This window comes from Phyllobates terribilis, unplaced genomic scaffold (genome assembly GCF_046119375.1).
Source record: "Phyllobates terribilis strain yellow unplaced genomic scaffold, ASM4611937v1 Scaffold_1__5_contigs__length_1240528914, whole genome shotgun sequence".
Taxonomy (NCBI): domain Eukaryota; kingdom Metazoa; phylum Chordata; class Amphibia; order Anura; family Dendrobatidae; genus Phyllobates; species Phyllobates terribilis.
Window position 1 is genome coordinate 175487969 of NW_027362761.1, and position 27136 is coordinate 175515104.

Consider the following 27136-nt stretch of genomic DNA (forward strand, 5'->3'; position numbering starts at 1 on the left):
CAGCAGTGGGGAGCTTTTTAAGGCCTGAGTCACATTAGCATATGGCAACCGATGCTAGAGCATCGGATGTGATATGCTAATGACACTCTGCTCCAGCTCTGCTGCGAGCATGAACCAAGTATCAGTGCTCTGTGCTCCAATCCTCTCGCTTAACCTCTAAAACACTCCCCACTCCTGGGTGTCCATTAGTCGGGTCCTTCTCAGCCCTTAGTCACATGTTGTTTGACATATGGTAAGGTTTTAATACTAGAGGTTAGAACCATCCTGAATCGGGTCACTGTGACGTGGTGGAATGGCTTTTTTTAATCAAAATTTTACCCTATATTTGCATACACTTTTGCTATTTATTTATTTACTGCAGGGTATTTGTATTTGCTCATTTTGTTTTTATCTTGGGTTTTGTCTGTTTAGTGGCCAGTGTGAACATGCGCCTACACGTTGCATGCACACCAACTTATATCCCAGTTCATTGCTTTTGGTTTCTGTTGAGTAAAAATGACATCAGGATTCTCCATGTCAGTTTGATTAGAGGTACCAAAAATGTAAATGTTTATTTTGGTGAAAAAAATGGAATATTATTAAACCAAAATATATATATTTTCTGAGACTTGTAATTTAAAAAAAAGTTATCACAATTAGATTTTTTTTTCTCATCACGGTATCTACCATTCAGGTTAATTCATTTTAGCTTTTGATAGATACAGTGGGTACAAAAAGTATTCGGACCACTTTAAATTTTTCACTCTTTGTTTCATTGCAGCCATTTGGTAAATAATAAAAAGTTCTATTTTTTTCTCATTAATGTAAACTCTGCACCCCATCTTGACTGAAAAAAAAACAGAAATGTAGAAATTTTTGCAAATTTATTGAAAAAGAAAAACTGAAATATCACATGGTCATAAGTATTCAGACCCTTTGCTCAGTATTGAGTAGAAGCACCCTTTTGAGCTAGTACAGCCATGAGTCTTCTTGGGAATGATGCAACAAGTTTTTCACACCTGGATTTGGGGATCCTCTGCCATTCTTCCTTGCAGATCCTCTCCAGTTCCGTCAGGTTGGATGGTGAACGTTGGTGGACAGCTATTTTCAGGTCTCTCCAGAGTTGCTCAATTGGGTTTAGGTCAGGGCTCTGGCTGGGCCAGTCAAGAATGGTCACAGAGTTGTTCTGAAGCCACTCCTTTGTTATTTTAGCTGTGTGCTTAGGGTCATTGTCTTGTTGGAAGGTGAACCTTCGGCTAAGTCTGAGGTCCAGAGCACTCTGGAAGAGGTTTTCATCCAGGATATCTCTGTACTTGCATGTTTCCTTCAATTGCAACCAGTAGTCCTGTCCCTGCAGCTGAAAAACACCCACATAACATGATGCTGCCACCACCATGTTTCACTGTTGGGATTGTATTGGGCAGGTGGTGAGCAGTGCCTGGTTTTCTCCACACATACCGTTTAGAATTATCACCAAAAAGTTCTATCTTCGTCTTATAAGACCAGAGAATCTTATTTCTCATAGTCTTGTCCTTCATGTGTTATTGAGCAAACTCTATGCGGGCTTTCATATGTCTTGCACTGAGGAGAGGCTTCCGTCAGGCTACTCTGCCATAAAGGCCCGACTGGTGGAGGGCTGCAGTGATAGTTGACTTTGTGGAACTTTCTCCCATCTCCCTACTGCATCTCTGGAGCTCAGCCACAGTGATCTTGGGGTTCTTCTTTACCTCTCTCACCAAGACTCTTCTCCCACGATTGCTCAGTTTGGCTGGACGGCCAGGTCTAGGAAGACTTCTGGTAATCCAAACTTCTTCCATTTAAGGATTATGGAGGCCACTGTGCTCTTAGGAACCTTGAGTAATGCAGAAATTCTTTTGTAACCTTGTCCAGATCTGTGCCTTGCCACAATTCTGTCTCTGAACTCCTTGGGCAGTTCCTTTGAGCTCATGATTCTCATTTGGTCTGACATGCACTGTGCGCTGTGAGGTCTTATATAGACTGGTGAGTGCCTTTCCAAATCAAGTCCTATCAGTTTAATTAAACACAGCTGGACTCCAATGAAGGAGTAGAACCATCTCAAGGAGGATCCCAAGGAAACGGACAGCATGTGACTTAAATATGAGTGTCTGAGCAAAGCGTCTGAATACTTATGACGATGTAATATTTCAGTTTTTCTTTTTTAATAAATTTACAAAAATTTCTACATTTCTGTTTTTTTTTTCAGTCAAGAGGGGGTGCAGAGTGTACTTTCATGAGAAAAAAAAATGAACTTTTTAGAATTTACAAAATGGCTGCAATGAAATAAAGAGTGAAAAATTTTTAAGGGTCTGAATACTTTCCCTACCCACTGTAGACCTTTACGATTGGCGATACCAAATATTATTAACTTGAGGTGATTTGAAGTTTTTTTTTTCTCTTTTTTTTTTTTATTTATTTTTTCTTGATTTTTAATCCCCATAGGGGACTCAAACCTGTGATTGTTTAATCGCTTAGACTAGAGTTGGGGAACCTTTTTTCTGCCAAGGGCCATTTGGAAATTTCTACCATCTACCGCACAAAATTATCAACTTGAAAATTACCCTAGTAATTTGGTCAAGCAATTAATTAACTCACTGCTAATGTGGTGGCTGGAGCTGCTTCTCTTTGGTGCGGCTTTGATATTGGGTAATGTTGAGCATGCTTCTCACAACTGCTTTTCCAGGTTTGCGGCAGTCTCTTTGTGTTAATAAGTTTTGTAAAGTATATACATCACATAGGAGATTCTGGGACTGCTGTATATACATCACATAGGGGACGGGAGCATAGACACCACTGGAGAGGGCTGGGGGGCATAGACATCACTGGGTGATGCCTGGGGGCATAGACATCACTGGGGAGGGCTGTGTGCATACATTTTACTGGGGAGGCCTTGAAGGCATGTACATCACTGGGGAGGCTGGGGGCATAGTCATCACCGAGGAGGGCTGGGGAGCATAGACATCACTGGGGAGCATAGACATCACTGGGGAGGGCTGGGGGGTATAGACATCACTGGGGAGGGCTGGGGGGTATAGACATCACTGGGGAGGGCTGGGGGGTATAGACATCACTGGGGAGGGCTGGGGGGGCACAGACATCACTGGGGAGCATATACATCACTGGGGAGGGCTGGGGGGGCATGGACATCACTGAGAGGGCTGTAGGGGCATAGACATCAATGAGGAGGGCTAGGGGGCATAGACATCACTGGGAGGGCTGGGGGGCATGAGGTGCTCACCATATTTATATCCAGTGCTTTATTCAGACAAAACTATACTATTTGATATATATGATGTTTTATGGCAGTAACTGGAGATCTTTACAACTGCACAGTATTTTTTAAAGAAATAAGTAATGTTTGTCAATTGTATTTTTTTTTTATTGTTGCTTAGGCATCAGAGTCGTGAAGCTGAACCTAAAGATTATGATGTCAATGAAGCTCCCCTAGGTAAGAAGAATTTGTCTCAATCTACCTATAGACGATTTGGAAACGTCACCAGTGAAGTGAGTATCGTTTATGCTACCAGTAGATTAAGGTTTTTTTCTAGTTTTATGTAAATAAAGCTACATTTGACTCTGCCCAGATGTCAGCATTGCTGCTGATACCAGTAACCTGCCCCTTTTAATGGGGTTTTCACAAATTCTGGATTGAAATTACTAAAGATAAGGATTGTAGCCTGCATTGTCAGTTCTATTAACGAGAGGAATAGTGCTGCACATAGTGCTATTCCTGCCATCAAACAATGTGCACCATGATGGAAGCCCACAATCTTTATTGTAAGCAGTAGCTCACTGCTGAGTCTGGGGGCCCAGTGCCAGCTCCTGTTTTTCCCCCACCCAACTTTCAACAGTATCCTGGGTTCAGATACATTTGAAAGCAATGATGTAAAGGGAGCTGTTAGCTGATGCTCCCTCCTCCCTCATTCACCCTATGCATCTGATGTCACAGCACAGCTGGGGCGATGACGTCATTACATCACAACCGCTGTGCCAAGCAGTGCCGACCGCACGCTGCAGACACAGGAACAACGGGGGAATGGGGAAAGGAGAGTAATTTTTTTAAAATCATGGAGCACTATGTGTGGGCCATCATACTATTTGGGGGGCTACTTGTAGGGCCATAATACTATTTGGAGGCATACTTGGGGGTCCATCATGCTACTTTGGTGTCCATCGTATTGTTTGTGTGTCCACACTATCTGTGGGGCCATCATGCTATTTATGGGGTTGGCATGCCATTTGGAGGGCTACTTTTGGGCCATCATACTATTTGTGTGTCCATCATACTATTTGGAGGGCTATGGGGGGGACCACCATACTATTTGGAAGGCTATGGGGGGTCGCATCATACTATTTGAAGGGCTATGTGGGGGCTATCATACTATTTAGAGGGCTGTGTAGTGGGCCATCATGCTATGAGGGGGGCTTTCATACTATGTGAGGGGCCATTATAGTATTTGGAGAGCTAATTAGGGGACCATTATACCATTTGTTTGTCCATCATACTATTTGGAAGGCTATTTGTGGGACCAGCATACCATTTGGAGGGTTACTTGTGGGCCATCATACCATTTGTGTATCCAGATATACTATTTGGAGGGCTATGTGGGGAGCCATCATTCTGTTTGGGTAACCTCCATACTATTTGGAAAGCTACAGTTGTGGCCAAAAGTATTGGCACCCCTGCAATTCTGTCAGATAATACTCAGTTTCTTCCTGAAAATGATTGCAATCACAAATTCTTTGGTATTATTATCTTCATTTAATTTGTCTTCAATGAAAAAAGCACAAAAAGAATTGTCCTAAAGCCAAATTGGATATAATTCCACACCAAACCAAAAAAAGGGGGTGGACAAAAGTATTGGCACTGTTTGAAAAATCATGTGATGCTTCTCTAATTCGTGTAATTAACAGCACCTGTAACTTACTTGTGGCACCTAGCAGGTGTTGGCAATAACTAAATCACACTTGCAGCCAGTTAACATGGATTAAAGTTGACTCAACCTCTGTCCTGTGTCCTTGTGTGTACCACATTGAGCATGGAGAAAAGAAAGAAGACCAAAGAACTGTCTGAGGACTTGAGAAACCAAATTGTGAGGAAGCATGAGGAATCTCAAGGCTACAAGTCCATCTCCAAAGACCTGAATGTTCCTGTGTCTTCCGTGCGCAGTGTCAGCAAGAAGTTTAAAGCCCATGGCACTGTGGCTAACCTCCCTAGATGTGGACGGAAAAGAAAAATTGACGAGAGATTTCAACGCAAGATTGTGCGGATGGTGGATAAAGAACTTCGACTAACATCCAAACAAGTTCAAGCTGCCCTGCAGTCCGAGGGTACAACAGTGTCAACCCGTACTATCCGTCGGCATCTAAATGAAAAGGGACTGTATGGTAGGATACCCAGGAAGACCCCACTTCTTACCCTGAGACATAAAAAAGCCAGGCTGGAGTTTGCCAAAACTTACCTGAGAAAGCCTAAAACGTTTTGGAAGAATGTTCTCTGGTCAGATGAGACAAAAGTAGAGTTTTTTGGGAAAAAGCATCAACATAGAGTGTACAGGAAAAAAAAGAGGCATTCAAAGAAAAGAACACGGTCCCTACAGTCAAACATGGCGGAGGTTCCCTGATGTTTTGGGGTTGCTTTGCTGCCTCTGGCACTGGACTGCTTGACCGTGTGCATGGCATTATGAAGTCTGAAGACTACCAACAAATTTTGCAGCATAATGTAGGGCCCAGTGTGAGAAAGCTGGGTCTCCCTCAGATGTCATAGGTCTTCCAGCAGGACAATGACCCAAAACACACTTCCAAAAGCACTATAAAATGGTTTGAGAGAAAGCACTGGAGACTTCTAAGGTGGCCATCAATGAGTCCAGACCTGAATCCTATAGAACACCTGTGGAGAGATCTCAAAATGGCAGTTTGGAGAAGGCACCCTTCAAATATCAGGGACCTTGAGCAGTTTGCCAAAGAAGAATGGTCTACAATTCCAGCAGAGCATTGTAAGAAACTCATTGATGGTTACCGGAAGCGGTTGTTCGCAGTTATTTTGGCTAAAGGTTGTGCAACCAAGTATTAGGCTGAGGGTGCCAATACTTTTGTCTGGCCCATTTTTGGAGTTTTGTGTGAATTGATCAATGATTTGATATTTGCTTCATTCTCTTTTGTGTTTTTTTCCTTGCAAGCAAATTAAATGAAGATCATAATACCAAAGAATTTGTGATTGCAATCATTTTCAGGAAGAAACCGAGTATTATCTGTCAGAATTGCAGGGGTGCCAATACTTTTGGCCACCACTGTATGTGGGGGGGGCATCATACTATTTGGAGGGCTAGGTGGGGCCCAATTATACTGTTTGGAGGGCTGTGTGGGGGCCAATTATACTGTATGGTGGGTTGTGTGGGGGCCATTATACTGTCTGCAGGGCTATGGGGGGAGAAGTGTTACTGTTTTGAGGGTTAGTGGGAGCCATTATAATGTATGCAGGTCATCACTGTATGGAAGGGTCTGTGGGGGACATCATATCGTGTAGAGGGTTGTGTCGGAGACCATCATAATCATACTGTGTGTGGGAGACTATAGGGGCCATCATACTGTGTTGGAGTCACTATGGGAATATCATACTTTGCGGGGGTACTGTAGAATCGTCATACTGTGCGTGTGGAGGAATTCACTGAGAGGGTATCTTACTGTGTTTGGGGGGCCCATTGGTATCATACTTTATGAATGCCAAGAAAGGGGCATATTAGTGTGTGGGGACACTAAGGGGCTTCAATAGGGGCAAAATAACTTTGCAGCCCATACAAAGTAATGGGATATGCTCTTCTTTTTTGTGTGTGTGTGTGGGAGAAAGGGGGGAAAATTGATTTAGGACTTCTGCTATAGGGTTACATGATTTCTATGTATGCCCCTGAAAGGAATAGGTCTGTTGGGGGCACTGTTGTGAACACAGCCGACCTTGTCCTGTATACAATACCCATGAACATCATTGTTCTGCTGTTAGACACTTAAAAGGGTATTCCCATCTCCAAGATCCTATCCCAGTATGTAGTAGGTGTAACAATAATAATATTAGCAAATTCCTCCAATTAGAAATGTAGTATATTTTTTCTGATTCGCTATGCCACTTACCTCATGTGCAGGCATCGCAGAACCTTAGGTTTCCATGGTTACCACCACTGATATAATGACAGCTAGTTGCTAGTGGTCCTAACCATGGATACCTAAAGTCCTTGGGATAGGATCTTGGAGATGGGAATACCCCTTTACTGCATTACACGCTGTGGCCATATAGGGGTCTGTTTACGTGGACAGACCAGTAGCACTAAACCACAGCTGATCATATAACATTTACTAATTGGTGGTTGTTTAAAAGCCTGTTTGCACAGGCCGACCGCGGTAAGCAATGCGCAAGGAGCGATCATCAATAGATCGTTCAGTGCATATAGGCTGCCATAGTTCTCGGCAGTTACACAGGATGATACACCACTGAGAACTCTGTTTTTTCGCTGCACAGAAGATCAGTTCACCCAATGAAAGAGCGTTTTGCTGGTTCATCAGGTGATCGGCGATCTGTTTACACTGAAAGGTTATAGTGAAACGAGTCATATTAAGAATGATCATTCACAATAATCTTTCAGGACACTTCACCAAATTTTTCATGTTGAACCAGACACAATGTAATAGTGGCTGCAGAGCGGAATAAAATATTTTTGGGTTTTGTTTTGTTTTTTAAATTTTGCCTCGATGTTCTGGAGATATTAGATATGAAAATATTTGCCACCCAACGAGTTAACTTTTGTGGTTGTCAGATAGCAACTCCTACAGGGAGAAGAAGTGGGAGCCCCCATTGAAAAGTACCTAATAAACTCCAATTGGACTTAACAAAACTTAACTCAGTTGGTGCCAAATACTTAGATGTCTAGTATTTCCCCGCAACAGAGGCGAAATGGGGAAAAAAAAAAAAGTTTTATTCCCCACTATAGCCACTATTACTGTACATTGTGTGTCCAGTTCAACATGAAAAATTTAGAGAAAGGTCCTCATTACTTTTCACTTCAGTGAAATAAAATACAATGGTCTAGAACATACATGTCAAACTCTGGCCCGTGTACCAAATCTGGCCCGCAAGGTAGTTATATTTGGCCCGCGACACCAGAACCGCCACCCCTATGCGGGGCCATTATTCTGTATGGAGGACTATGGGGGGCCCATTATTCTGTATGGAGGACTATGTGGGGCCCATTATTCTGTATGGAGGACTATGTGGGGCTCATTATTCTGTATGGGGAACTATGCTTGGCCATTATTCTGTATGGAGGACTATGGGGGGCCCATTATTCTGTATGGAGGGCTATGTGGGCCCATTATTCGGTATGGAGGACTATGGGGGGCCCATTGTTTTGTATGGAGGACTATGGGGGGCCCACTATTTTGTATAGAGGACTATGGGGGCCCATTATTTTGTATGGAGGACTATGGGGGGCCCATTATTTTGTATGGAGGACTATGGGGGGCCCATTATTTTGTATGGAGGACTATGGGGGGCCCATTATTCTGTATGGAGGACTATGTGGGGCCCATTATTCTGTATGGAGGAATATGTGGGGCTCATTATTCTGTATGGGGAACTATGCTTGGCCATTATTCTGTATGGAGGACTATGGGGGGCCCATTATTCTGTATGGAGGGCTATGTGGGCCCATTATTCGGTATGGAGGACTATGGGGGGCCCATTGTTTTGTATGGAGGACTATGGGGGGCCCACTATTTTGTATAGAGGACTATGGGGGCCCATTATTTTGTATGGAGGACTATGGGGGGCCCATTATTTTGTATGGAGGACTATGGGGGGCCCATTATTTTGTATGGAGGACTATGGGGGGCCCATTATTTTGTATGGAGGACTATGGGGGGCCCATTATTTTGTATGGAGGACTATGGGGGGCCCATTATTTTGTATGGAGGACTATGGGGGGCCCATTATTCTGTATGGAGGACTATGGGTGGCCCATTATTCTGTATGGAGGACTATGTGGGGCTCATTATTCTGTATGGAGGACTATGCTTGGCCATTATTCTGTATGGAGGACTATGGGGGGCCCATTATTCTGTATGGAGGGCTATGTGGGCCCATTATTCGGTATGGAGGACTATGGGGGGCCCATTGTTTTGTATGGAGGACTATGGGGGGCCCACTATTTTGTATAGAGGACTATGGGGGCCCATTATTTTGTATGGAGGACTATGGGGGGCCCATTATTTTGTATGGAGGACTATGGGGGGCCCATTATTTTGTATGGAGGACTATGGGGGAGCCATTATTTTGTATGGAGGACTATGGGGGGCCCATTATTTTGTATGGAGGACTATGGGGGGCCCATTATTTTGTATGGAGGACTATGGGGGGCCCATTATTTTGTATGGAGGACTATGGGGGGCCCATTATTTTGTATGGAGGACTATGGGGGGCCCATTATTTTGTATGGAGGACTATGGGGGGCCCATTATTTTGTATGGAGGACTATGGGGAGCCCATTATTTTGTATGGAGGACTATGGGGGGCCCATTATTCTGTATGGAGGACTATGGGTGGCCCATTATTCGCGAGCTATTTATTTTTTATTTTATTTTTTATTTTATTCTTTTTTTTCACAGGTTCTATGGTACCCGGGTCCGGAGGAGAGTCTCCTCTCCTCTAGACCCAGGTACCATCCGCACATAGAAACGCATATTATCCGTGTGTGCAAATGTAATGCAAGTCAATGGCGGCAATTACGCTGCGTGTCCACAAAATTAATGGACATGCTGCGGATTTTTCCGCAAAGATAACCCGCAGCGGAAATTTCCGCAGCATGTGCACAGCACATGCGGATTATCATTGGGGAACAAGGCAGTCCTTCTACCATGCATTTTTTAAGCGTTTCTGCAGCGTTTTTGCCGCTGCGGAAACGCTTAAAAACGCATCATGGGCACACTGCCTTATAGACAGCGAAAAACCAAGAGGCGGTATAAAGTTAGAAAGATGCACCAAATTTATCATTCTAAACTGTCTAAATTTAGGACATGACAAGAAAATCTGCCCCAATATTTATGGGATTTTATGTTCATCATAGCAAAAAGTCCTGCTTTCACTGGACCAGTATTAGGCAGAGGTTGTTCAGATCAGTCACTTCTGGTCATACTGGTAACAAGTCTAGAGTTCTCATTCCTCGTACACCTTTCTAATACATTTGTCAGAGCTTCCGTTTGTCTACTCTAGTTTTTCTCCTCTCTAACCTTATGACAGTAATAACAACCTGCCATGTAGTTTGTTGCTATTCCCACTTCATTGCTCTGCAAAGGGGCCTCTTCTGTCAGTGTCCACTCTTGGTCGTTGTCATAGATCTCTAGTTCCTGACTGCACAACAAGATGACTTACCTGGTACCTGGTTATCCCCTGCTACTCTGTGTCTTTCATTTATAAAAATGTTCTTTCTAATTAAATGGCCCCCAAACACATTAGATACAAATTGGTCGAACCCGCCGATTTCGGCAGGATCAGCTTACTGCCTATGTTTATGGAGGCCTCTCAATAGATTATTTTGGTGGACAGAATTGTTGAATTTACAACGACTGATCCTTATGTTCAGTGCTGAGAAAAGTCACTGCCTTAGAGAACACAGGAGCTGAGCCAAACGTTCTTGAGTATGGGAAGAGATGGCTGTTAGCCAAATGATCATCAGCTAACAGCTCTTGAATATACATGGAGGCAAATTATCAATTTGTAGTCAAACTTGCCCAAAGTTTAGGATCTAAAGAATTGAAGATGCAATGGGATAATGGAGTAAAGTAGTTAACCATGTGTAATAGGTCTGTTGCAGTAGGCAAAGAGCTAAAGACAACCATTGTACTAATTATTATGCTTATTTATATAGCGCCATCATATTCCACAGCGCTTTGCAGACACCTTCATCACTGTCCCCATTGGGGCTCAAAGGCTAAATTCCCTATCAGTATGTCTTTGGAGTGTGTGAGGAGGCCGGAGTCCCGGAGGAAACAGACGCAAACACGGGGAGAACATACAAATGCCTTGCAAATGTTGTCCTTGGTGGCATTTGAACCCAGGACCCCAGCGCTAAAAGGCTGTAGTGCTAACCACTGAGCCACTGTGCTGCCCACAATTATGGTACTAAGAACATCCGCTGGTCCCGTAAATGTATAATCGTTACACAATATTATTGGCCAAATATTTCTATTATTTACTCTCAAAAGAAATGGAACCAACCCTGGTAATGTTTAATCAGCATCCAATATTCCTAAATATTTTTGGTCTACTTTAATATTTTGGCCAGATAGTGCACAGAAGTTTTCTTATAGCCAGCAGTAATACCTTATTAAGTACCAGCAAGTAAGTTTCAGCATCCAGGAAAACAAGACTCGACAGTTTAATTTCTCGTTCAGTTTTCATTTCCCTTTATGGAACTTGCATTGTCTCTTGCATGTATTAGAGTTAAACCCCCAGGCTGATAACAATCCAAAATACAAAGTGAAAGGTATTGGCACTGAAGAAATGAATTGGTGGATCAGAATGAAACTGTCCATTTGAGCGATCACTTATGGTTCTCATGAAAATTACATCCAAAGCAGATTAATTTGTTTGTTTTTTTGTACTCAAATCAATGGCTTATAAATGGTTTATTACTTGTCAATGGAAATTTATCATATTCATCAATATTGAATTGCACAACCAAAGCCTGGAGCCAGGCGACAAATGCTATTAATATGGATTCTCTGTCCTTTCATATATGCACAAATAACAGTGGAGTCACTATAACTTTATTCTATAGCAGGGCTTTTCAAACTTTTTCTACTGGGTCAGATGACCAAGATGGTTCCTGGGCTTTACCATCTGTGGGGGAAGTCCGTGGCAAAATTAAAAAAATGTTGTTTAATTAATCTTCATTTGAATTTTGTTTAATAGCCTTACCCCTTCTCTTCCTGACATAGAACTTATTGATACGTCCTATGCCGGGTGCAGGTGTATGGAGTAGGCTCAGAGGTTGAACCGACTCTAAGCGGTGGGTGCCAGATTGGATACACAGCCAGCACCTGCTTCTAATAGCAGTGAGCAGAGCTAGCTATGATTGCTGCTGTTTAACCGCTTAACCCCTTCACCACCTTGTGTTTTCGCTTTTTGCTTTCCTTCTTCCCAGAGCCATAACTTTTTCTTATTTTTTTCGTCAATATGGCCATGCGAGGGCTTGTTTTTTGCGGAACGAGTTGTACTTTTGAACGACACCATTGGTTTTACCATATCCTGTACTGGAAAACGGAAAAAATTCCAAGTGCGGTGAAATTGCAAAAAAAATCTGCAATTCCACAATTATTTTCATTTTTTTTTTACCATGTTCACTAAATGCTAAAACTGACCTGCCATTATGATACTCCAGGTCTTTATGAGATCATAGGTTATTTTTTTATTTAAGCGGTGAACAAAATCCAAAGTTTGTAAAAAAAAAAAAAAAAAAAGTGCCATTTTCCGAGACCCGTAGCGTCTCCATTTTTCGGGATCTGGGGCTTAGTGAGGGCCTATTTTTTTGCCCGACGAGCAGACGTTTTTATTGATGCCATTTTAGGATAGCTACAATGTTTTGAGCGCCCTTTATTGCATTTTATTGCAATGTTGCGGCGGCGAAAAATAAATAATTCTGGCGTTTCGATTTTTTTTTTCTCATCACACCAATTACAGATCGAATTAATCCTTTTTATATATTGATAGATGGGGCATTTCTGACTGAGACGATACCAAATATGTGTATTTTTGATTTTTTTTCTAATTGCATTATTTTGAATGGGGCAAAAGGGGGGTGATTTGAACTTTTTATATATTTTTTTTATATTTTTAAAAACTATATTTTCTTTTACTTGCTTCAATTGGCGACCCACGATCATGTGAAGCGGCGCGCCAATGGGCGGGTCTTATGATGCGCTTCCGGCGCAGCTATGTTAAACGCCGCTGTCGGAGTTTGACAGCGGCATTTAACATGTTAACAGCCGCGGATGGATCGCAATTCCACCCGCGGCTTTTAGGAGCACATGACAGCTGATCATATCAGCTGTCATGCGCCGGAGCCCGCATCAAAGGGAGGGAGACTGCCTTGGACGTAACTATACTCCTCCAATCCCAAGAGGCTCAAGCCAGGGTCTACAACCAATCGGTGAGATCGAGAGAGTTTAGCCCGGGGGACCGGGTGTTGGTGTTAATCCCCACAGTGGAAAGTAAATTACTGGTCAAGTGGCATGGGCCATACGAGGTGGTCGAAATGTTAAGTGACGTCAACTACAAGGTCCACCAACCACGGAGAAGAAAACCATACCAGGTGTATCACATTAACCTGCTCACACCATGGCGAGATAGGGAACCGGAGGAAACTACGTGCCTGGGGGCCCATCCTGAAGCCAGGGACAAGGATGTCACAGTAGCAGAGCATTGTCACCGGCCCAGAAGCAACAATGCTGAGAGCTGCTTCAGCGGAACCGGGACCTGTTTTCAGAGTTGCCAGGACGTACACAGGTGGGGGAGCATGAAATCCTGACGGAACCACATGTAAGGGAGAACCAAAAGCCATACCGGATTCCCGAAGCCCGCCGTGAGGTGATTTAGAAGCAGATGCAGAGAATGTTGAGCCTGGGCATCACAGAGGAGTCAAAGAGCAGCTATTCCAGCCCCATTGTCCTTGTGCCGAAGCCGGATAGAGAGTGGCATTTCTGTAATGACTACAGTAAGCTAAATGAGGTGAGGTTTGACACATATCCGATGCCCCGGGTCGATGAACTTATTGAGAGGCTAGGGCCAGCCAGATATATCACCACCCTGGAGCTGACAAAAGGGTACTGGAAAATTCTCCTGTCACCAAATGCCAAGGAGAAGATGGCCTTCTCTACACCTGACAGGTGCTTTCAGTACACCAGGATGCCGTTTCGTCTGCAGGGAGCCCCAGCTACCTTCCAGAGGGCCATGGACTAGCCTCGCACAAGAAATACGCCGCCGCTTAACTGGACAACATTGTGATAGTCAGCCCGGATTAGGGAAGTCACCTGCAGAAGGTCCAGGCGGTACTTAAAGCACTGAGGAAGGCCGGGTTTACAATAAACCCAAAAAAGTGTGTCATGGGGATAGAAGAGGCGAAATACTTGGGCTACATCATCGGAAGAGGCGAAATCAAGCCGCAAGTGAATAAGGTAGAGGCAATCCAAGATAGGCTGCAACCAGCCTCCAAGAAACAGGTTTCGACCTGCTGAAAGAAACGAAGACAGCGATGGCCAAATGGTCTGCTGAAGTGGAGGGAGCGTTCCAGGAATTGAAGCTTGCCCTGTGTAAGCAGGCAGTCTTGATTGCTCCTGACTTCAATAAGGAGTTTGTGTTCCAGACGGATGCCTCGGAGGTTGGGTTGGGAGCCGTGTTGTCCCAAGAAGTGAACGGGAAGGAACATCCCATCCTGTGTCTAAGCAGGAAACTCTCTGCCTGTGAAAAAAACGACGCCATCGTAGAAAAAGAGTACTTGGCTGTCAAGTGGGCAGTTGACACCCTGAGGTATTACTTTTTAGGCCGGAAGTTCAGACTAGTGTCAGATCATACACTCATGAGATGGATGAGGGAAAAAAGGGAAAGAATGCCCTGGTGACTAGATGGTTTCTACCGCTTCAGGACTTTGGTTTTCATGTGGACCACAGGCCCGGGAAACTACATAGTAATGCAGATGCCCTGTCCAGACTTCCTTGTTTAGTGAATGAAGGTGCCAAAACCCCCGGATTTGGACAGAAGGGGGGGAAATGTGACAAAGTCACTGGTAGAGTGCTGGAGGGGAGATAATTTTTCACTGAGGCTATTAGCTTCAGTGTTGTGAAACCTGGAAGTCTTCTCCTGCATGCTATGTGCTGAGAGCGTTAATCAGCCATTTTTAATGGCCCAGTATTTATGTGAACAGCTGTAGAGCGGGTGGGAGGCTATTCACCATATCTCCACCCCAAGGTGTCGCCTGAGCTATAAATAGCCAGCCTTTTGAATCATTCACTGTTCAGTTGTTATGATCTGCAACAAGTACTAAGGAAAGAAAGGGGAAAGCTATCCCTACAGTAAGACTAAGCTGAATCCCTACGATGTAGCGGGCTGCCTGTTCCTTGCAAACAGACCCGCCTTAGTCCTCGGCTAGTCTGAACGAAGACCTATAGCATAAGGGGAGGGGTCCCTAAAAGAACTAAGGACTGGAATAAAAATGGGACACCTCCTAAACAGAGAAGATTGTTGCAGAACACAAAAAGATAAACTGACAAAAAGGTACTAAAGGTCCCAGAAGGACCAAGCAAACTGACAGAGAAAGGCACAGAAGCACCTGGCTAGCAAAACAGTCAAACAACACTGAAGTCCAGCACAGCCAAAAGGGCGGAGCTGGAATATAAACACAGATGGTCACATGACCGCAAAACACAAGATGGAAAAAACAAACAGGAGGGCTATCAGCTGTGTATCCACCTGACTTCTGCACAACACAACTGATGGTCCCAACCCCATTTATAAGGCAAGAAATCCCACTTATTAAACCTGACAGGGCACACCTGTGAAGTGAAAACCATTTCCAGTGACTACCTCTTGAAGCTCATCAAGAGAATGCAAGAGTGTGCAAAGCAGTCATCAAAGCAAAAGGTGGCTACTTTGAAGAACCTAGAATATAAGACATATTTTCAGTTGCTTCACTTTTTTTTGTTAAGTATATAATTCCACATGTGTTAATTCATAGTTTTGATGCCTTCAGTGTGAATGTACAATTTTCATAGTCATGAAAATACAGAAAAAACTTTAAATGAGAAGGTGTGTCCAAACTTTTGGACACAAAAGTGCGAAACAACTGAAAATATGTCTTATATTCTAGGTTCTTCAAAGTAGCCACCTTTTGCTTTGATGACTGCTTTGCACACTCTTGGCATTCTCTTGATGAGCTTCAAGAGGTAGTCACCGGAAATGGTCTTCCAACAATCTTGAAGGAGTTCCCAGAGATGCTTAGCACTTGTTGGCCCTTTTGCCTTCACTCTGCAGTCCAGCTCACCCCAAACCATCTCGATTGGGTTCAGGTCTGGTGACTGTGGAGGCCAGGTCATCTGGCGTAGCACCCCATCACTCTCCTTCTTGGTCAAATAGCCCTTACACAGCCCGGAGGTGTGTTTGGGGTCATTGTCCTGTTGAAAAATAAATGATGGTCCAACTAAACGCAATCCGGATGGAATAGAATGCCGCTGCAAGATGCTGTGGTAGCCATGCTGGTTCAGTATGCCTTCAATTTTGAATAAATCCCCAACAGTGTCACTAGCAAAGCACCCCCACACCATCACACCTCCTCCTCCATGCTTCACCGTGGGAACCAGGCATGTAGAGTCCATCTGTTCACCTTTTCTGTGTCGCACAAAGACACGGTGGTTGCAACCAAAGATCTCAAATTTGGACTCATCAGACCAAAGCACAGATTTCCAGTGGTCTAATGTCCATTCCTTGTGTTCTTTAGCCCAAATAAGTCTTTTCTGCTTGTTGCCTGTCCTTAGTAGTGGTTTCCTAGCAGCTATTTTACCATGAAGGCCTGCTGCACAAAGTCTCCTCTTAACAGTTGTTGAAGAGATGTGTCTGCTGCTAGAACTCTATGTGGCATTGACCTGGTCTCTAATCTGAGCTGCTGTTAACCTGCGATTTCTGAGGCTGTTGTCTCGGATTGACTTATCCTCAGAAGCAGAGGTGACTCTTGGTCTTCCTTTCCTGGGGCGGTCCTCATGTGAGCCAGTTTCTTTGTAGCGCTTGATGGTTTTTGCAACTGCACTTGGGGACACTTTCAAAGTTTTCCCAATTTTTCGCACTAACTGACCTTCATTTCTTAAAGTAATGATGGGCACTCGTTTTTCTTTACTTGGCTGCTTTTTTCTTGCCATAATACAAATTCTAATAGTCTATTCAGTAGGACTATCAGCTGTGTATCCACCTGACTTCTGCACAACACATCTGATGGTTCCAACCTCATTTATAAGGCAAGAAATCCCACTTATTAAACCTGACAGGGCACACCTGTGAAGTGAAAACCATTTCCGGTGACTACCTCTTGAAGCTCATCAAGAGAATGCCAAGAGTGTGTAAAGCAGTCATCAAAGCAAAAGGTGGCTACTTTGAAGAACCTAGAATATAAGACATATTTTCAGTTGTTTCACACTTTTTTGTTAAGTATATAATTCCACATGTGTTAATTCATAGTTTTGATGCCTTCAGTGTGAATGTGCAACTTTCATATTCATGAAAATACAAAAAAATCTTTAAATGAGGTGTGTCCAAACTTTTGGTCAGTACTGTGTGTATATATATATATATATATATATATATATATATATATATACAGTTATATGAAAAAGTTTGGGCACTCCTATTAATCTTAAGCTTATTGTTTTATAAAAATTGGTGTTTTTGCAACAGCTATTTCAGTTTGATATATGTAATAACTGTTGGACACAGTAATGTTTCTGCCTTGAAATGAGGTTTATTGTACTAACAGAAAATGTGCAATCTGCATTCAAACAAAATTTGACAGGTGCATAAGTATGGGCACCTCACCAGAAAAGTGACATTAATATTTAGTAGATCCTCCTTTTGCAAAAATAACAGCCTCTAGTCGCTTCCTGTAGCTTTTAATGATTTCCTGGATCCTGGATGAAGGTATTTTTGACCATTCCTCTTTACAAAACAATTCCAGTTCAGTTAAGTTTGATGGTCGCCGAGCATGGACAGCCCTCTTCAACTGATCCCACAGATGTTCAATGATATTCAGGTCTGGGGACTGGGATGGCCATTCCAGAACATTGTAATTGCTCCTCTGCATGAATGCCTGAGTAGATTTGGAGCGGTGTTTTGGATCATTGTCTTGCTGAAAGATCCATCCCCTGCGTAACTTCAACTTTATCACTGATTCTTGAACATTATTGTCAAGAATCTGCTGATACTGAGTGGAATCCATGCGTCCCTCAGCTTTAACAAGATTCCCGGTGCCGGCATTGGCCACACAGCCCCAAAGCATGATGGAACCTCCACCAAATTTTACTGTGGGTAGCAAGTGTTTTTCTTGGAATGCTGTGTTTTTTTGCCGCCATGCATAACGCCTTTTTGTATGACCAAACAACTCAATCTTGGTTTCATCAGTCCACAGGACCTTCTTCCAAAAAGAAATTGGCTTCTCCAAATGTGCTTTTGCATACCTCAGCCGACTCTGTTTGTGGCGTGCTTGCAGAAATGGCTTCTTTCGCATCACTCTTCCATACAGCTTCTCCTTGTGCAAAGTGCGTTGTATAGTTGACCGATGCACAGTGACACCATCTGCAGCAAGTTGATGCAGCAGCTCTCTGGAGGTGGTCTGAGGATTGTCCTTGACTGATCTCTCCATTCTTCTTCTCTGCCTTTCTGATGTTTTTCTTGGCCTGCCACTTCTGGCCTTAACAAGAACTGTCCCTGTGTTCTTCCATTTCCTTACTATGTTCCTCACAGTGGAAACTGACAGGTTAAATCTCTGAGACAGCTTTTTGTATCCTTCCCCTGAACAACTATGTTGAATAATCTTTGTTTTAAGATCATTTGACAGTTGTTTTGAGGAGCCCATGATGCCACTCTTCAGAGGAGATTCAAACAGGAGAACAACTTGCAAGTGGCCACTTTAAGTAGCCTTTCTCATGATTGCATACACCTGGCTATGAAGTTCAAAGCTCAATGAGGTTACAAAACCAAAAAAAGTGCTTTAGTAAGTCAGTAAAAAGTAGGTAGGAGTATTTAAAACAAGAAAATGATAAGGGTGCCCATACTTATGCACCTGTCAAATTTTGTTTGAATGCAGATTGCACATTTTCTGTTAGTACAATAAACCTCATTTCAAGGCAGAAACATTACTGTGTCCAACAGTTATTACATATATCAAACTGAAATAGCTGTTGCAAAAACACCAATTTTTATAAAACATTAAGCTTAAGATTAATAGGGGTGCCCAAACTTTTTCATATAACTGTGTGTATGTATATATATATATATATATATATATATAATATATATATTTGACAAAGTTGCTTATTTTAATGTGGACTATAGTTATGAAGAAACAATTAAAATGATGGTTACACGTTAAACAACAAGGCACTTTTTATAGCTAAGAAATGCTAGGTGTGAGGGAAAAAATACGTGACTCAGATGCTGCAATTTCTAGCATACATTACTATGTCATGTTTGCCATTGTTTGCATACCTTTTTATCCTTTTATCTATAGGACAAACATTTGTTTACTTGCAGTTGTCACATTATGCTGTTGTCTTTTTTTTTTTTATGGTCTAGTAATGATTTTTTACGTCGCCATCCTACTACATAACCTAATTACACATCAACATCAGCTCGAGCACACTTTACTGCCTCAGAATTGATGCAATGTACAAGGAATCCCGCCTGTTAAGTATTCTCAAACCTCCATAATAGCCATAATATATGTAGCATTTATGTCTGAACAGCTCCTACTAACTCTACCCTTATCACTAGGCAGTGTCACGCTAATGCTGAAGATGCTCTTGGGCGACAGTAGCGTGTTTCAGCTTAAAGGGGTTTTCCCACAAACAAAAGTTGATTTTAATCAATTTATCTTGGAATAATAATAAGTTCCTTAATTGGATGTGTTTAAATAAAATGTTTCTGTGCTGAGATAATCTTATAAATGTGCCCCTGCTCTGTACTGTGTAATGGTTGTGTCTGACTGTGTACGCAACACGGTCTGATCATACCACATCTCCTGGGTAGGAAGGAAAAGAACATACAGACATTACAGCAGGGGATCACAGCTGATTATTTTTGTGAAGTAAAGCATTTGTCTGCCTGTTTTTAAACAATGTTTTACTTCAAAGAAAAAATCAGCAATCCCCTACTGTAATATCTGTATACTCTTCTGTGTCTGTCTACCCCTGGCCAGGAGCTGTGGTATGATCAGACCATGTCCCTGCACGGTCAGACACAGCCATTACACAGTACACAGCAGGGGCACATTTATAAGATTATCTCAGCACAGGAACATTTTATTTAAATACATTCTATTATGGAACTTATTATTATTCCAAGATCTATTGATTAAAATGAACTTTTTTTCTTGGAAAAACCTCTTTAAGCTTAAGATCCCAAGGACTTGTTTTCATTCCTCCATTTCCTGTGTTTTGCAAAAGAGGGCTGATTATCATTCTAAATTTTATTGGGATCTATTGTCGGGGCTCCTTCCTGTTTAAACCCCTAGCATTCAGTCTCTGGCTGCCAGTTGTAGGTCCTACTTACCCTGGTTCATTCCTGCTTCTCTGCTCTGATTCTGCCTGTTTATTCCCATCTTTGACCTCAACTTGTGTTATGACGACCCAACTACCTCTTGATTTTGTTTCTGACTTTGATTTTCTGGATCTGGCTCGACATTTTGACTAATTTCTACCAGCCCACCCTGAGCAGCCAGGAAGCTTTATATAGGTCCAGATCTCTGTATAATGGTTAAAAGGTGAAGGCCAAGGTTCCCCTGGGACCTACTAGGTGAAGTGACTTGCACAAAGCCTGTCTATTGAAGACCTTTTAAGAACTGACAGCCCTTTACTGACAGTTCTCCATTATACTATAGTTCTGACACCTCCTACATGACTCATTGCAGACAGAAGACTGCGTACAGCCTGTCGCATTTGCCGTTGCGTCTTAGATCTTTATATAGGCCTTGCCTTTTCTAATTATTCATTGTAACTTAATTTATGAGAGATGCATTAAACCAGTAAATGCACTTTGGACTAACTTTATGAAGGGGGAACTTACTGGGCTTGATGCATACTGGATTGATACAGTAAATAATTAATCTCTATATGCATGTGCTTTCTCTGATTCTGTATGGACATTCCACACCATATAATGACCTAACGTTTTATTGAGAAGTTTTTATCTTCTGTTAATATTGTGTTAAGACTATTATACTATTATGTCTCAAAGAAGTACTTTTTTGCCGCTATGTAATGCAGTCATGTGACCGTGATTATACATGATCATATTTTGATAATTCCAAGCACCAAAAATATAAAATATTCTTCACATGACCCAGTCCCATGAATGAAACATCACGTCATGTAACATTTCCTATGCATCAATTGCTCCGTCACAGGGAGAGTGACCATTATACAAAAAATGAAGATAATGTAAGGCAGCGAGGGGGAACCTTTTTTCTGCCAAGGGCCATTTGGATATTTTTAACATCTTCAGGGCCGTACAAATCGCGCGCAAACTCCGCCCACAAAGTACATTCTGCACTGGTGTAAGATCGTAATCTTACATTGCACGCAACTCAGCGCTCAGTAGTGAACACTGCATACGCATGATCACAGAGCAAGAAGAAATTAATGGGCCAGTGGCCGTCAAAATACAGCTGCCGGCCCAAGCACTGCTGTCTCTAGGAATCTGCCCAGGGGCCGGATTAAAGGTCATTGAGGGCTGTAAACGGCCCATGGGCCTGAGGTTCCCCGTCCCTGATGTAAAGGGTATAGTTGCAGAGATCTGTCAGATGAGGGATGGTCTGTACACTGTAATTGAGAGGAAAAGAAGAATCATGGAAAGTGTAGTTTGGATTGGCAAGTCTGAGTGGAAAATAAGCCTACAAACTGTTAAACAAGCTGATTTTTGGTTGTTTACTGCAGTGTTTAAACAGGCCAATGGAACAGTGATGTGAATAGGATGATTACTAATATGATTGTTCAAGTCCCTTACAGTATCATGTTATGTACAGCACTTCACCAGTTTACAGTGGGCGGTGTGCTGCCAATAACAATGAATTTTATACATGTATAAAAATGATTGCACCTGATAAATGAACATTTTGCTCATTGGTTGGATTATTTCTGGCATATTTGCATGGGCCAAAATTGGTAATAAGTGTTCCTACTAATAGTTTGGCTTGTTTAAACCATAAAATCCTTTATTAATGGTGTTTTCCAAGAATGTAATAAAATGGCCTCCGTCATGCATTTCAAACTGCAGCCCTTTCTAGTCACTTGTCAGGACAGGCTGCCGTCAGAAGACCATTATTGTAAGCACACATATCTCAGTGAGATGAGGAGAAGGGCTTGGATGGGAGAAGAAATAAATCTTCTCACATGACTGAGCAGGAAAGATTTATTTATTCTCCTGTCACAGACGTTCTCCTCGGCTCACTGAGGTATGTGTGCTTACGCTACTGGTTTTCTGACTGTAGCACGCCCTGACATGTGACTAGGACGTATGAATTTCATTCTTGGAGAACCCCTCTCGAGTGACAGAGGAACTGCCTTCTTGTCATTATCAGCACTAAAAACATATTTGACTTGAGTCATGACTTTCTAAACTAAATGAAGTTGGATAAATCTTTTAAAAATGTTCAGTATTATAAGTTACAATTCGGTGAGTTTGAACATAGACAAAATACAAGCTGAAAAAACAAGTCTTTTATTAAAATCTACAAAATGTGACTAAGTGTCATAATTTCTATTATTTTATTCAGGACTGGCATACCACAACGGAACATCAGCTGTCTCAAGTTCATCTTAAAGGTGACTATGAAGGCCGAGATGTTGGCAAACAAATGGTCAATGAGGACAACCTTGATACTCTCAATCTTAAAAGGTAAGTTTACAGGTAAATTGAGATGTACAACCCCAAGGTTTTAGAAATTGTGTTAGCTTGCCTGCAATTTATTATACTGTGTAATAAATACCTAAAAACATTAAAGAGGTTGTTCACTGCATTCAAATATTTGACTCCTAATATAGATTGTTAAAATAAACTCTTTTGCAAATACAATTCATTACCTTTTATAAATACAAATTGTTCCTGCTCCGTCCCTTCTTATCACATAACTCCCTCTTTCGTATTTTCTTGTCTCCAGTCTGAAGCTTTCTCCTTACGGCTCCCCCGCCTTCTCACTAACAGAAGTGAAAGGCTATCCTCATAGGGCAGTTGAGAGCACATTAGGAATATAGTAGGTAGTTTAATAGAGGAACATTAAATGTAGTGGACATCCCCTTTAAATGCACGTCTTTGTGTTCTTTTACTTTTTTATTGTCTACTGTCTCAGGCTTTAGAAGGGGTTAAGTCTATTTCTTCATCTTTTTCTAAGACTGTTTTCATCTACATTAAAGCCCTTGTTGTAGATTCCATCATATTTGGAAGAAAAAAAAATATACAGCCAAATGGATTATATTATAAGATAGTGGGGTTCTTAAGGTGTTAGTGAGGTCTGTTGGGTGAGGAATCTGACACTGGAGATTGGTTTTTGTTCATAACAGAAACAACAACACAGATGTGAAAACCTAAAGGCCCCTATAGATCGAGGCCCTTAAACATCTTCCAATTGGTTATATACAGTAGCTTGTAAAAGTATTCACCCCCTTGGCTTTTTACCTATTTTGTTACATTACAACCTGTGTTTAAATATTTTTGTAATCCAATTTGTGTGCGATGCATCAGCACTAAATAGTCTAAGTTGGTGAAGTGAAGTGAGAAAAATATATAGGCATAAATTTAAATTTATGCGATCAAATAACTAAAAATTGGCATGCGCATATGTACTTGCCCCTAAAATTTTCTGCTGCAAGCAATTACCTTCATAATTTGCATGCTTAGTGAAAGGACGTCCACCTGTGTGCAATCTAAGTGTCACATGGTCTGTCAGTATATACACACCTTTTCTGAAAGGCCACAGCGGCTGCAACACCATTAAGCAAGAGGCACCACTAACCAAACAACACCATGAAGACCAAGGAGATCTCCAAACAAGTCAGGGTCAAAGTTGTTGAGAAGTACAAGTCAGGGTTGGGTTATTAGAAAAAAGAAATATCCCAATATCTGATGACCCCCCCCCATCCCCCGAGCACCATTAAATCCATTATCAAATGGAAAAAACATGGTACCACAACAAACCTGCTAAAAGAGGGCCGACCACCAAAACTCTCAGCCCAGGCAAGTAGGGCATTAATGAGAGAGGCAGCACAGAGACCAAAGGTAACCCTGAAGGAGCTGCAGAGTTCCCAAGTAGAGACTGGAGTATCTGTCCATACAACCACAATAAGCCGTACACTCCATAGAGGTGGCCTTCATGGAAGAGTGGACAGAAAAAAGGCTTTACTTACACAAAATTTGTAAGGCTCATTTTGAGTTTGCCAAAAGACATGTGGGACACTCCCCAAATGTATGGAGGAAGGTGCTGTGGTAAGGTGAGACCAAAATTGAACTTTTTGGCCCCCAAAGTAAACGCTATGTCTGGCTCCAAACACTATCCCCAAAGTGAAACATAGTGGTGGCAGCATCATGTTGTGGAGATGTTTTATGTGAGCAGGAAACTTGGAAATGTTTTGCAATTTGAAGCATCTGGAGCAGTTTTGCCTTGAGAAATGGGCAAAAATCCCAGTGGCAAGATGAGGAAAGCTCAGAGACTTATCCAAAGCAACTTCCAGCTGTAATTGCCGCAAAAGGAGGTTCTACAAAGTTTTCAGTTATTTTGTCCTATATGTTGTTTGCTTCACAATAAAAAGAAAAACAAATGTTCACAGTTATAGGCATGTTCTTTATATGAACTGATGCAAACCCTCAAAAAAAAACTGTGAAATTCCAGGTTGTGAGGTAGCAAAACACGAAAAATGCCAAGTGGGTGAATACTTTTGCCAGCGATTGTTTACTGGCCTGATTAGATAGGCCAACGAGCATTCTGTGCTTATAAAATGTCATGTTATCGGTAGCACATGTTCCGTTTACATGATGGCACTGTGATGCTGATATATAATGATTTTTAAGCCAGCTTAAAAATAATTGCACCCGATGAACGAGCATTTTACTTTTTTTGTCGGGTTATTGATGGCCTGTTTAGATGGGCTGATAGTCTGGAACAAGTGTTTCTAACAACTCTGGAGGCCTGATTATTAGCTTGTCTAAATGCACCATTAGATTGAGACCTCCCTGGGGATCAGCGAATCATCAGCTCTGTGCTCATATGTCCTGCATTTAAATAAGGAGCAAGCATGTAATGAATCTGCTGGAGTGGGGGCTGATTTCTCTCTGTCTTATTTCAAGGGCATAAGGACATACAATGTGGTGAATTTCCAGGGAATAATCAGACATAAACTGTTTCTGGCTGTGGTTCATTTATATTTTGTATAGATTGTGTTTGTAGTGGGAAGTATTTTAAATCATCATTAAGTAATAAAATAAGTTGTCCCCCGGTTACACAACATATTCATGCACGATGTCCTCCTTTATATCGTAGCACACCCCATAAAGGTTGTTCAGAAGAAATTAAGTTTGACTTTTATATTTATTTTCTGAATTAACTGCTGTGCATCTCAGCCAAAACTTTCCTTAGCTGTCAGGTTCCTTCAGATGAATACTTCCTCCTTCCCTTGGTGGAATTTCATTATTTTGTTTTTTTTTCTGTTTTCTGCTTGACCCATCTGCTGATTTAAATTACCCTCTACACTTGTGGGTAGAGTTGAAGGAAAATCTGTATATGTACCAAGTGAAGCGACCAGTGTGCACCAACTTTAGGAAGATGACCTGGGATCAGATGTCGGTCAAGACATGTTTGAATCTGATCTAGAGCATGCCCAGAAGGATTCAGGCAGTGTTGAAAGCCAAAGTTGGATTTGCAAAATACCAACAAAATAATAAAAATTAAAATTTTGATTTCTAGGAGCAAAACAGTAACAATGCAGTAACATGAGAAGAACCTGCATAACTAATCATATGCTAAATAGTTGCAAGTCAACAGCACTGCCACTGCCCTCACTCTCCTCAGGCCGCACGTCATCTCTCTCATCAATAGCACCGCGGCCACTCTCCTTTGCACGCGCTCCGTCCCATCAGGTTGTGCGCCATCCCATCTGGCCATGCGCTCTCCCATCAGTCTGCGCATACTGAGGAGGGGAGGGTGAGAGTGGCGACGCTAGTGATGAAGCCGCTGGTGCGCAGGCTGAGGAGAGTTGCGGTGGCATTGCTGAGGAGATGGTGCACGTGCCCACATGTAGGACTGTGATATATGAAGAGACCAGATTAACGTTGGAACTGGCAGAGATGAGTACTTTTTTTAAATTTTTTTTTTATGTTGGACCATTCTACAGTATGGAGCATCATATGGGGCCATTATACTTTATGGAGCACTATGTTGGGCCCATTATACTGTATGGAGCACGATGTGGGGCCCATTATTCTGTATGAAAAGCTATGTGGGGCCATTATACAGTATGGAGCACTATGTGGGGCCCATTATACAGTATGGAGCACTATGTGGGGCCCATTATACAGTATGGAGCACTATGTGGGGCCCATTCTACAGTATGGAGCACTATGTGGGGCCCATTCTACAGTATGGAGCACTATGTGGGGCCCATTATACAGTATGGAGCACTATGTGGGGCCCATTATACAGTATGGAGCACTATGTGGGGCCATTACTCTGTATTATTTCCAGCCAGAATCAGACTAGAGGAACACAGCCTCGCTCACTGTAAGTATATTGAGTAAGGCTACACCCATATAGTCGGATTCTGGCCGGGAGTCTGCATTTCACATCCTTGAAGCCACATTACCGCCGTTCCCGGCTCGGATACTGGTGAATCCTCACAGCGCACAGTGCGTACGATATGATGATTCACAAGTCTGTAGTCAGTGACACAGAGGGTCTGCAGGCTTGTGGATTTAGACTGGACAACCCCTTTTTAAGTCTCATTCAGCCATTGGTGAATATCGGTCTGTGCTCGGACCACAGTGCATGGACTGGCCCTGGCCGTGGGTCTCCTTACCTAAACTCAGCAGCCTCACAACATGTATGAGGATGCTGGTCAGGAGATCGACGCCCAGTCCATGCACTGCAGTGTGAGCGCAGACCAATTTCCCCCTTCCAATAATTATACTGCCATACAATAATAATAAAGATGTTTCCGAATCATATATACCCACTTGCATCAATCATTCCCTCCCCCTTCCAGAAGGGGAGGGAATGATTGTATCATACAATTACGTACTGAGATGGTACATGGACTTGTTAGCTACTCACACAGCCAGTGGCACCGCCGCCGCCCAGTC

At 42.4% G+C, this 27136-nt stretch overlaps 1 protein-coding gene across 2 annotated transcripts in view; it reads left to right on the plus strand.

Moving 5' to 3' along the window:
* CFAP95 (cilia and flagella associated protein 95) overlaps nt 1–27136 on the plus strand; it is a 90025-nt gene that overhangs the window by 2361 nt on the left and 60528 nt on the right. For both annotated transcript variants that reach the window (XM_073652645.1, XM_073652653.1), the window contains exons 2-3: nt 3390–3501; nt 22566–22687. In XM_073652645.1, the coding sequence (XP_073508746.1) occupies nt 3390–3501; nt 22566–22687 (234 nt within the window). The remainder of the gene's footprint in view (nt 1–3389; nt 3502–22565; nt 22688–27136) is intronic.